Source organism: Anastrepha ludens, chromosome 4 (genome assembly GCF_028408465.1).
Source record: "Anastrepha ludens isolate Willacy chromosome 4, idAnaLude1.1, whole genome shotgun sequence".
NCBI classification, from domain to species: domain Eukaryota; kingdom Metazoa; phylum Arthropoda; class Insecta; order Diptera; family Tephritidae; genus Anastrepha; species Anastrepha ludens.
The window spans coordinates 126788032-126800447 of NC_071500.1; the positions used below are offsets into that span (position 1 = coordinate 126788032).

The window sequence follows — 12416 nt, forward strand, 5'->3', positions numbered from 1 at the left end:
TCACTGGAGCAGCGCCGATGCGCATAGTTTATTGAGAAAAAAATAGGAAGAAAATAATTAGAAAAAATTAGTAAAAATTCGCTAAAATTTTTCTACATTAAACACTTCATTTTATCACCTCTGTTTGTTTGTATTTATAATGCGTAATTACAATCTTTAATAGTTGAGTTGCGATTTCAAGAATTGGCGCATTCACGGGAATGCTTTAAATTAATTTCAGTACTCGTAGGAAACTAAGTGGATTGCAAATTAGAATAAGTAATAGAAATACTGCAGAGGAAGCAGATTTTTTACTTTTTTATTTTTTAAGAAATTACGTATTAAATTTTTCCAAAAAAAAAAAATCCATTTATTGAAGAGAAAGCCAGCTTGCGAGGCAAGCAGTTACTGCGAAAGTATTAAACAGAAATTTTTAATTTTTTTCGAAAGAATTAAACAAATTTGTTAATTTTTTTTCGTATTCGTACAATTACAAAATATGCAAATTTATAAAGATATGAAATGAAATTTAATTAAATATAAATTTAATGGTACTTTAAGAATTCACACATCTAACCAATATTTTAGTTTTGTATTCTGAGCATTTCTCAGCATGTTTGCTAACAAACCTTGTATTAAAGCATCTACATTACATACATATTTACATTTCATACTGACATTTGTTTGTGTACACCTTAAAAATAGTTTCAGTTAAATTTATAATTTCTTCGAACTGAGCATTTTATGACAGTCAGCAAAAAGGCATTTAAATATGAATAAATGTTCGCACTTAAGAATATTTTTATAATTACTATAATTTTTTTATAATACATATAAAGAATTCACATCAGCCACCAAAAATTATGACACAAATGAATATTTACAGTGAGTCAAAAAAATTTTGTTGCAGCAAGTTTTTTTTACAATATTCGCAAGGTTTTACAAGTCAGGTTTTTTTTCTTAATTTTGTATAAAAATGTAGTTCACACTACAACAAATGTTACATATTTTATCAAGTATCAAACTTAATACAACACTAAACCAAAATAAGCAAAAGTATTCGAACTTTTTACGCAGCAGAATTTTTTTGTAAATCTGCTGGAATTGATTTAAATGAGCTACAAAATGGCATACAAGAAAAAAAGGATAAAAATTTTGTATACTGAATTTAAAAAGAGTTCGAAATGTTGATGAAATTTTCATAAATTTCAAGCAACTTCGATTTAAACCTTTTTTATTTTACTAAAAAATATATTTTCTTACAAAATTTACGAAATAATTGTACCATGAAAAACATTGTAAATATTGTAAAAAAACATCGCTGTGCCAAAATTTTTTTGATTTGCTGTACATATAAATTTATTAAAAATGTCGCTTAGGTAACGATTTGAAAAATTAGATTCATACAAATGTAGATATCATAGATTTATGTATTCCAAGAAATCTCGTACGCAAAAATCTCCTTCAACTACTGCCCGCATTTCATTGAAATTGAGCAAAGTATGTACAGTTTGTGTAAACTTTATGCAACTACAAATCAAACTTTCTTGTATCTTCCCTTACTCCAGCTTTGTCGGCATGTACTGGTGCACCTATACGTCAACACTTTTGCGCCGCTACCTGAAAATTGAGTGTGGGTCCCTATTACACTCCTCCTATTTCCCCTCACTAGTCTGTGTCTGTACGAGCAACATGAGTATTTTGTTCATCAAATTATCGGCCTCCGTGTCTTCCATACTATTGAGTTTCGCCGCAATGAAGCCGCAAAACTTCAAGTTCAACACCTCACGCACAGTTTGTGGCGGCGGTATGTCCAGCATATATCCACTCGCACCACCTAAACCACCACCACCACCACTACCGCCGCCAACGCCCCCATTTTGCTGTCTCAAATGACGATGTTGTTGCAACATCTGTCCTTCATAATCATCTTCATCGTCTATAGTGCCGTCTATTGTATCACCGTTGAGCTCACGTCGTTTGCGTTTCGATGCACCACCATTGACGACGGCATTACCACCATTAACGCCTGCTGCGCTCATAGAACGCGGCGAATTTGCATCGAGTATAAGCGGATAAGGAAAATCAGCATCTATTGCTTCCAGCTCCTCCACCTCATCGGAACCCTGATTACTCATGTCAGCATTACGCACAGAGGCTTCATCACCACTGCGTACTGACGATGCGTCCAGATCGTCGAATGTAGTACTGTGCTGGGTAGCGCTGTCGTTGCGCGTTGACGAGACCCGGCTGTCATGCGCAGCACTGTGTAAATGTTGTTGCTGCTGCTGCTGCTGTGCCTGATGTGCCGGCATTGGATGCGACGGCACGGCAGTATTGCCACCAATACCAATGACATTGCCACCCGGATGCGCGGCTGCCATGTCCAACTCTGGCTTTACGTAGTAGTAGTAGTCTTCATGGCTCATATTCAGACCTGGTGCGCATTTCGACAGATTTAGCGCACTTTCGTTGAAAGATGAATGTAAGGCGCTGAGTTTGAGTGCAGACTTGCTATTGTTGTTGTTGTTATTACTTAAATGATGCGAGAATGCACTCAAATTAAGTCCAATAGCTGCCTGCTCTACAGCGTGTGAACCGCCTCTGCAAAGACAAAAGAAAATAGGGAGAAGGAGGGGTGAAAAAGAGGAAGAAGAATTGTGATTAGAAGATATTACACAAGGCAAGATATCGTAAAAGTAAATAAAACACAAATCTAAATGTATGAGTGCTTATGATAACGAAAATATAAAATTATTATGTACAATAAAATATTTTTGGTGACAAGTATTAGTTTTAAGTTTTAAGTAATAAATATAAAAATTCCCAATACACTGTGCGGAATTGTTTTCTTATCACTACAAACTTTTCGCAATAATAATTACGATGAGTTCCATATCAATTAGCTACATTTTTAAGGTTGAAAAACCTTGAGACAATGACTCTGGTTATTCTAATAAATGTGTATTAAAATAATATAACAAACTGGCCACTATGTCTTCAGAAAGGTGAACGTCCCCATGCGAAACTTCCGTGCGCCAAGTGCAAAGAGTTCTCTCAGTTACCTTGTGTTGGTATGCTGCAGGCAGAACTCAACTTTTTGCAAAATTCAAATAAGGTTTTGTGTGTATGGCTGAGCGTCGTGGTTCTATTCGCACGCTTTCTCCCCCCTGCTGCTGCGGAGGAGGAGAGTTAATGCCAAAAGTGCTATTATAACCACAAATGCAAGTGATAATATTTTAAATGAGCAAGCCAATAAACAACAAAAAACCCTTACATATATCTTTTACTGAGGAGATCGCTGCTCTAAGAGCTGGCACTGTTCGCGTGCTCTCAATTGGTGCAAAAATCTGATAGGCTACATGCAGACATATTTTCCTTACACTCTCAATTTGGTGTAAAAGATGCCGCTATTTATGTGCTTACTGTAGTAGCAGTAATAAAAAAACTGCACGACCTTGTTGTTTCCAAAAGTCTCAACTCAGTATGTACCAACAAAAGCATTCAATCGCTTTCAAATTCGTCGTAGTTCTTTAGTCTCTGCTTCGCACTTTTATGTTCCTGTTGGCGCTGCTGTCACTAATGCAGTTATGGTGAAGCTGACGCCAGTTGCTACTGCTGATGCTGCTATGTCTACTACTACTAATAAGATGACTGTCGACTTCTCTTGCACCTATAGTACATCAAATTGCTTTCAACTGGAACCGCCTGCTCAATTAATTTATTTCCACGAAATTTTCATCGTGCACATGAATCGAAAAGCGTAACCAGAGCTTACAGAAAAAAGCTTAAATAACCTTTAGTTATCAGTTCAAACCACCTAAGATGAAGTTGATGCACATATCGTCATTCTCGAGCGCTGTGACTGTAGCCGATATTGTGAATTATGTTGCGAAATATGCAGAAATTTATGAAAAATCCCTTTCATGCTATATGCATATAAAAAAGGATGCCCCCGTAAAGGATTTCAAAAAGATCAATTCTAAGTTAGGCTTATTTGAGTGTTACTATGATAAGTTATTAAATGCGGATATTTGCAGCACATTTTGTTACAGCAGACCAATTAAGGTTAACCTAAGAAAAATCGCATTGCAGTGATTGCATTCCAAGGTGCGGTAAAAGTGCAAGTGCAATTTACCAATTCCTGAAAAAACTTAATTTTTTGAGAATTTTTATTTGCCGCACAATCAATCCTTTTTCCAAAACATCTGAAATGATAGAAAGAAAAAGAATTGGTCGTCCCCGAGGGATTCAAACCAGTACAGCCATAAAAGGCGTTCGAGAAAGAATTCGCAGAAATCCTCTTAGGACGCAGAAAATCATGTCCAGGTAAATGAATGCATCGATCAGATTCGGGTCAAGACTAATTAGAGATGATCTCCACATAACAGCCTTCCGTCGCTCAACCGATTGTAGAAAATGTCACTCGAGAGATGCGAGCTTCTTCGGTGGCACCGGATCAACCACCATGAAAATATTCTTTGCACAGATGAGATATTTTTCACAGATGATAAAATGTTCACTCTTGTAGAAGTTTTTAATAAGCAAAACGACAAAATCTATGCTAAAACTTCTACAGATGCAAAAACTGTTGTTCCAAGCGTTCATCATGGCCACCATCGAGCCTCCGTATTGGTTTGGTGGGGAGTCTTGCAAAGGCGTTACATCTCTTCATTTCTGCGAAAAAGGGGTTAAAATGGTGTACCATGAGGATGCCTTCGAAGATGTGGTGAAGCAGTTGAACAGTACTCTCTTCAATGGAGAGCGTTGCAGCTTCCAGCAAAGTTTTGCTCCAGACCATAAGGCAAAAACCACACAGCTGTGGCTAAAAAACAGTATTCCTGGGATCATAGCCGCAGAAGATTGGCCGTCTGAAAGTCTAGATCTGAATCCATTGGACAACAGTTTGTGGTCAGAATTGGAGAGCATAGCCTGCCGAAGACCTCACATAAATTTGGAGTCTCAAACAATCTATGGTTCGAGCAGCGACGTTAATATCCATCGTGGCCATTTTTAATGAGAATTAAATTTTTTTGTTTTTAATATTTACATGATTCAATAAAGCTAACTTCATTAAACAAGTATTATAATTTCATATCTATAACGGACTGAACTTGTAACAGAACTTATGGCAGGACTAAGTGTGTATGTATATATGTATGTATGTACAGTGCCGGACAAAAGTATAGGCACAACAAACTTTCCTCATTAATTTTACTAGTTTTATGTGCAAGATCAGTGAAAATTAATGCGTTGTGTACAATTGTTTGACACAATGAGTCCAAAGAGAAATGAAACCAAAGGATCATAATATATTTACATAAAAAAAAGAAAAGTCGCTCGCGGAGATGCAGAAATGATGGATCGCAGGGCAAACGAATTTCACAGGTTTGCAGCGAAGTGGTCGTCTGCGCATATTAGCAGACCGAAAGCGATCGCAAATTGTGCGAAAAGTGAAAAATGTTTCGAAAATTACATCATCCTAGATCGCGGCGGAGCTAAAACAAGATTTTGGCAAAGAAGTCCATGCCAAAACAGTTGGATCAGGCTGAGTACAAAGCATGCGTGTCTAGGTGCAAGCCCTTCATATCTACATACAATCAACCAAAAGAAAAGGGTGGCATATGCAAAACAATTTAAAAACCAGCCTCTTAGCTACGGTCCAAATGTATTGTTTTCAGATGAAAGCAAATTTAATATTTGAAGTTGCAGAGCAGTTTACTCTATCAAGCTCCTTCACATTTCAGCATGACAATGACTCTAAAAAATTTTTTTTTTTCATAAAATGTTAATATAATCCTTTGAGAATACATCAAAAAAATTTTAGAACGAAAATTTAAGTATTTCTTATATTATAGATCGTCAACTGTGACGACTCTATTCTTTGCGTTTGAGCGCTGGGAGAGGTATAGTTACGTTGGATTCAAACTTTAGACGCGTTTTTCTCAAAACTTTATTTTTCGAAATGGCGTACATGATAACTCGAAAAGTTATTGACCGATCTCCCTGAAATTTTGCACACATCTTTTCTATGACATACTTTCTATGTGAATTTACAAGTTTTCGAAAAATTTTCGAAAAAGAAATTTTTTCGAAGCAAAAATAGTAGGAAAATTTGGCCCAAAATTCATTTTTTTAAGCATTTTATTCCGCGATTTTTTCCATTTGTTTTTTAATTCATATAGAAATTATGACATTAATAAACAAAAAAATGTTGGGTTTTTTGTATTCAGGTCACTGACGCCCATGCTACAATGCCCGCCGATTGAGAAGCCCCGCTGCGACCTTCCTGGAAGAATTGAGTGTACATCCGCCATTTTAAATGATTAAAATAAAAAAAAAATTATATTATTTTCATTTATAACAAACTGAATTTTGAAAAAAATATAATATCTTCTTCTTGATTTTAAATAATTTTAGTGAAAATCATGGAAAATATGGCCGTTTACAGGTATCTGTCCCCCTAAGCACTGTGAATTTTCAAAAATTAAGACTTGATTTATTAACTAAAATGTATGGGTATGCGCAACTTATGTGGAATAAACAGTTTTTGTTATTGTTGATTTGAAAAACTTGATTTTTATTCCATTGTCCTTATTGTGCCTATACTTATGTCTGTCAGTGTATGTATCATGACCACTGCAAATATCTTTCAATCAAGAATTTCTCATGGTTTTTTTGCAAAAATTTGTGCATTTATTTCGCAGACCGCAAACGAATAGCTACGCAAATGCTTACGCACACACATACATATGCAAATTGCGGTTCAAAATTAAAACTTCAACTAAAATGGCTTTCTTCGCATAGTTTGCCTTATTTTATCAAATCCAAAGTAACCACAAAACGTGCCTATTCCTAGACTATCAACAAGTGAAAAATGTTCTCACGCTAAAATGACCTCCGTCTTTGAATTATTTCTTTTAATTTCTACATTTTGCCTGCGCGCAGCCGCAATGTGGCGCGGAACTGTATATAGTTTAGAGATATGTGTGTAGAGTTAGTACGTACACATATAAGTACATATGTATAAAAATATAATCTATATACAATACATATGTATGTATGTATGCAGCATTCATGGTGCATTTGTCAACTCGAATTTCCTACCAGCTGCTCTTAAATCGGGCTTAACGCTCATCACATTGGGCTAAAAATAGTATGTTCAACCAAAACGCGCCGCCCTCCCTCTTTCGTTAAATTTCAATTAGAGGGTACGCGTAAAATCGAGCCATATTTTCACAAACGCCAACAAAATTCTTTGGTGAAACACTTGAAAGTCGTGCATGAAATGGTGGTGAATGTATGTATACAGATGTATGCATGTATATATGTATATATGCATGTAATTGAGGAAAAATATCATATTACAAATGTATTTTTCGTAGTTTTCAAATGCCTTTAAGTAAAAATTGATGAGCAACGAAAAATCGTAATGGCTGACGAAAGGGAAAGGACCTGACATGACACAAAAAGTATGTGCGCATGCTATATAAAAATATGTACATATGTATGTATGCATGTATTTATGTGTAAATCTGTGTACACAAATCAGTATTTAAGCATGTGTTCATATGCGTTATCAATTCACGTGTCTCTGTGCCTGCTGTACTGACTGAATTTTCCTTTAAAACACAGCTGCGCTGCAAGTTTATTTTTAGACCACAAAATGTGTATGAGCGCTGCTCCTATATGAATACGAATAATCATATCTTTGTATGAGTGCACTATAGATGCTGGTATAAGTACATATGTATGTATGCATATTTTTATTCATTTATTTATTAAAGCTCTTAAAAATTATAAAACAAAATTTTCCATTTTTTCCATTTTCTATTCTTACATTTGAGAATTAATCTTATAGCATATAAAAATAATGCAAGAACAATAAAAATAGTAATAAATAGCGTTCATACTCCTTTTGCACGATCGTCAAAAAATGGCCAAGTTGTACCTTTTACGTTTACTTCTTCTACAACGCGACTCCCTTTCGCGCTGCCACTCATTTTACTGCATTTGTGTGGAGGCATATAATTTTTTGTTTGTTTTTTTTTTTGCTCTTTTTTTGTATACTCGCAGTAACATACATTTGTAGGCATGCTCACGTCTATTGTTGCCGCTTCTAACGTGCCTTGCCACTATTCACCCTGATCTTTATGTTTTGCTCTTTTACAGCGTTTCGCGTTTCGTTGTTTCTCCCCGACATATGGAAATTTTATGCGTTTGTGGGTAAGATATGAATACAGTTCATGTTGTTTGGTTGTATTTACAATTGTATGTATGTATGTATGTGTCTACAAGCATACATATATGCATTCATTTGTTGCTGCTGCTGTTCAGATTGTCAATTTTTAATCTCGGCCAAGTGGCATTTTACTCGTACTGGCAGCGCACGCCCTCTTGCCGCGTACGTAGTTTTTACAGCATTCAAGTGAAGTGATATACATGCATACAATAATACACACACATATATATATTTACTCGTATGCGCATTTCGATTTCAACACAGACACACACAAACAGTAACTGCGACGCAAAAATCTCTTTTGGCTTGGCTTCATTTAGCTGATCTAGACCGAGACCGAGCGGTGTGAGTTCGCCAGTACGAGTATTTGTACGGCGCCTTCAACAACACAATTACTCCTGGCTAATGCACACGTAAGTGTGTATGTATGTACATTAAGGAGGCTGCATCAAGCTCCGCCAAGGAGGGCAGCCATGGACTCGAAATCAATTTTGAGCTTGCAGATGCAAAGAAAAAAGTTTGTTTGAAATTCTAATCAATTCCCGCATTTAGTGATCTTGAATTTAATCTTTTAATCGTAATGTAACTAAAATTTTGTACTAGTGCAGCTTTTACATTTAATTTACATAATTTACTTATACAAATGCCACTCAAATTTTGAGCAAAGAACCAGCATATTAATTTTGCGAAAGTTTTTGATGCACTGAATCCCAATTAGAACTTAGAATAGCCTGGTTTTCGAGATATGGAAGCGCAAGACTAACTAGTTCTTGGCTATATTTGAGATTACAAAGGATCAAATCAATACACTCGCGTTCAAAATAATTGCAGCGGGACGTATTGTAAAATTTTTAGTATTTTTTTATTTTTTATCGATTTATTTAATATACTTTTTTTATTTCTTTATCAGAACCTAGTTTGTACTACAACAAAAACTAACTACAAGTTTTAACTTTTTACAAAATTAATAATAAACGTTTTTTTCTTTTAATTTAATTTAATTGCAATGTTTTTGTTTTTAATTAGAATTTTTTTAATATTGCATTTTTTAATTTTAAGTCAAATAAAAAAAATTAAAATTAAATTACACTAAAACAAATATAAAAACAAAAATAAAAACTTTTCTTATTAATTTCTCTAATCTAATTTTTTTTATTTAACTTAAATTAACAAAATTTATTTAAAAAAAAGATTTTTTTTAAGTTTTTTAATTTAAGTTAAATAAAAAAAATTAAGAAATATATTAAATTCAATTTTTTTTTAACTTCAAATTTTTTAATCACATTTTAAAGTAAAATTTCGTATTTTCAGTTTGATTGCCCATTAAATTCATTAAAAAAAAATTAAAAGACTAAACACAAAAATCTCTAAAATTTCAATCAGAATTCCATATTTCAATCCAATCCATAATTTCAATCCGAATTTTTCAATTTTAATGAGAATTTGTAAAAAAAATCGAATTTGCAGTTTTATAGCCCATTAAATTCATAAAAAAAAAGTTTTAATTTTCTCCATAATTTCAATCGGAATTTTCCAATTTTAATTAGAATTTTTACAAGAGCTTCGAGTAGGCAGTTTTAGAGCCCATTAAATTCATTAAAAAAAAATTTTAAAATTGCTCCAAAATTTGAAACAGAATTTCCCAATTTTAATTAGATTTTCCAAAACAATTCCGAGTTTGCGGTTTTACGGCCCATTAAATTCTGATATAACAAAGTTTTACTTTGAAAAGCATCAACAATTGCGTTGATTTTTGACCTCTTTTTTCACTGGCTATTTTGTATATTTTTTTCATCTAAACAAAATGTCGAGCATTCGTTATATAAAAACAATGAATTACACGGTCAGAAAAAAAATAATCAAAGATTTTTTAGTCGCTTCCAACTTGCACTTTATTATACTAAGATTTAATGAGCTATATGTATATAAAACTGCATACCCAGGATTTTTCGAAAAATTCTGAATAATTTTACATAAAGTTTGAATTTTGTTGTAGCTAGTTTTTATAACAGTACTAGCAAGCCCGGGCCGCTTCGCTGGGCACACTAAAATAGAATAGATATGGTTTAGAACAGAAAAGATATGGTTTTCATATTATTTATTTTTTTATTCTTTATTCAAGCGCTTTGGCATAAACAATATTTTTTGTTTTTCTATTTGTTTTTGAGCAAATACATAATGTTGTTGGCTTCCCAACACGTGAACAGCCAACGGAACGGAACCATGGGTGAATATTGGTTTTTCTAAATTCATCCCGCATATTTCTAAAGTGTGCCCTTGTGATTTATTGATAGTTATTGCAACTGCTAAACGAATGGGCAGTTGCAAACGCTTGAATTCAAATGGCAATTCTGGTTGAATTTTTGGAATTCTCGGTATTAGAACGTCTTCATTCTTGAATTTGCCAATTAAAATAGTTGCTTCGATAACATTATTCATCAATCGTTTGACTACAAGTCTAGTTCCGTTACATAATTTTGGATGATTAATATTCCGAAGCATAATAATGGTTGCACCAACTTTTAATTGCAAATAATGTGGCGGAAATCCAGATATATCCAATGAATTAAAAAATTCGGTTGGATAGTTAACTACTTGATCTTGGTCGATAATTGTGTCAACAGACCGGTATACAACAGTATCACCAGGTATTTTATCCAAGATATCTGCATTTACCTCGTTAACATCATTATTCGTACCAGCTAATATAGCTCGTTCACTTAGCCAATTGTGATTCTTGTAATTTTGTGTTATGTCGGGAAAAACCTTTTGCACCAAATCGGCCTTTGATTCTGGGTAAGACTCCGTCAGAAAATATGAGATTTGCAAGTGGGCTTTCGATTTCTTTGAAACTTTGGGAAATATTAGTTCTAGGTAAGATACATTCGAGCCTAAAAGGATTTTGAAAAATTTTCAAAATTGAGTCATCTACGCCATGTTGAAAATCGGGACCGTGTTTTTTTCAAAAATCAATATTTCTTGAACCGTTGGATGGATTTCAATGCAATTTACAGACAATATAGAAACAAATAAGTAGTTTAAATTAGTATTATGTATGTTAAAAAAAAAATTTCGAAATTTTGACCAAAAAAAAGTCAAAAAAATTTTTTGAATCAATTTTTAGTTGATTTAGCCAGTTTTTTAGATTTTCTGTTATACACGTAACGATTCCTTATGATTTAACCTTTATTTTGAAAAAAAAAATTTTATGGTGTCTATAATAGTTCTCGAGATATTGCGACACGGTCCCGATTTTCAACATGGCGTAGATGACTCAATTTTGAAAATTTTTCAAAATCCTTCTGCTATTTGACAAAAATGATCTGGAAATTTAAATAAGCCATTATTATCAATAGGAATTCGTCCATTGCCAATTTGTAACAATTGCTTTGAAAAAACTTCAGCACTTGAATCATTTTGGAGTTGAACGCGAACACTTGTGTTTAGTGTTAATTTCGTCACATATCGCCACAAATTAGATGCTTTCAAGCACGCATTCAATTCATCAGCTGGGGTTGATCGCGGAATAACGGGTAACGTTTGTCTAAAATCACCAGTTAATAAAATCAATGCATTTCCAAATAAACGTCGATTTTCACGATTAAGTGCCTGTAACGGTTTTTTGTGCCCCATTATACACTCATCCCAAATGATGATTTTACATTGTTTACAATCCACTTCTTTTGGAAATATTGCATGTTGGTTCTTCATTAACTTGTAACGGTAATTTGACACAACAACATTATGGCTGGTTCAAAAGAACGCTGTGCGCGTTGCCAGTGTTCCGAATTACAACCAAACTTTACGAAACCCATTTTCAATACTTACTTAACCAACAGCTTTCATTTGATACCCATATTGTACATACACATCCAAAGGTTACCCGGGTCCACGTTTTGACCTATATACCAATAGGTATCCAAACTATACGGAAACCATCTTCAATACCTACTTAACAATGTGTGTAAGTTTGGTTTAATTCGGTGCAAAGACACGGCCGGTTAGCGAACACACACAAAAAGTTGACTTTATTTTATATATAAGATAAACTATACACACTTTTATTAAAGCAAAAATTAAAAAAAAAGCAAATAAAAAAAATAGTATAAAACAAATAAAAAAATATAATAAAAAATAAAAAAATTAATTCCCAAAACTTTGCAATGTGACTGCATTTTTATGAAAAATAAATCAA

General features: G+C 33.7%; 1 protein-coding gene across 4 annotated transcripts in view; it reads right to left on the minus strand.

Annotated features, from left to right (window-relative positions):
- Positions 1 to 259: 259 nt before the first annotated feature.
- LOC128861092 (homeotic protein female sterile) overlaps positions 260 to 12416 on the minus strand; it is a 38287-nt gene continuing 26130 nt past the window's right edge. For all 4 annotated transcript variants that reach the window (XM_054098985.1, XM_054098983.1, XM_054098986.1 and 1 more), the window contains one exon: positions 260 to 2583. In XM_054098985.1, the coding sequence (XP_053954960.1) occupies positions 1635 to 2583 (949 nt within the window). In that variant the 3' untranslated portion in view covers positions 260 to 1634. The remainder of the gene's footprint in view (positions 2584 to 12416) is intronic.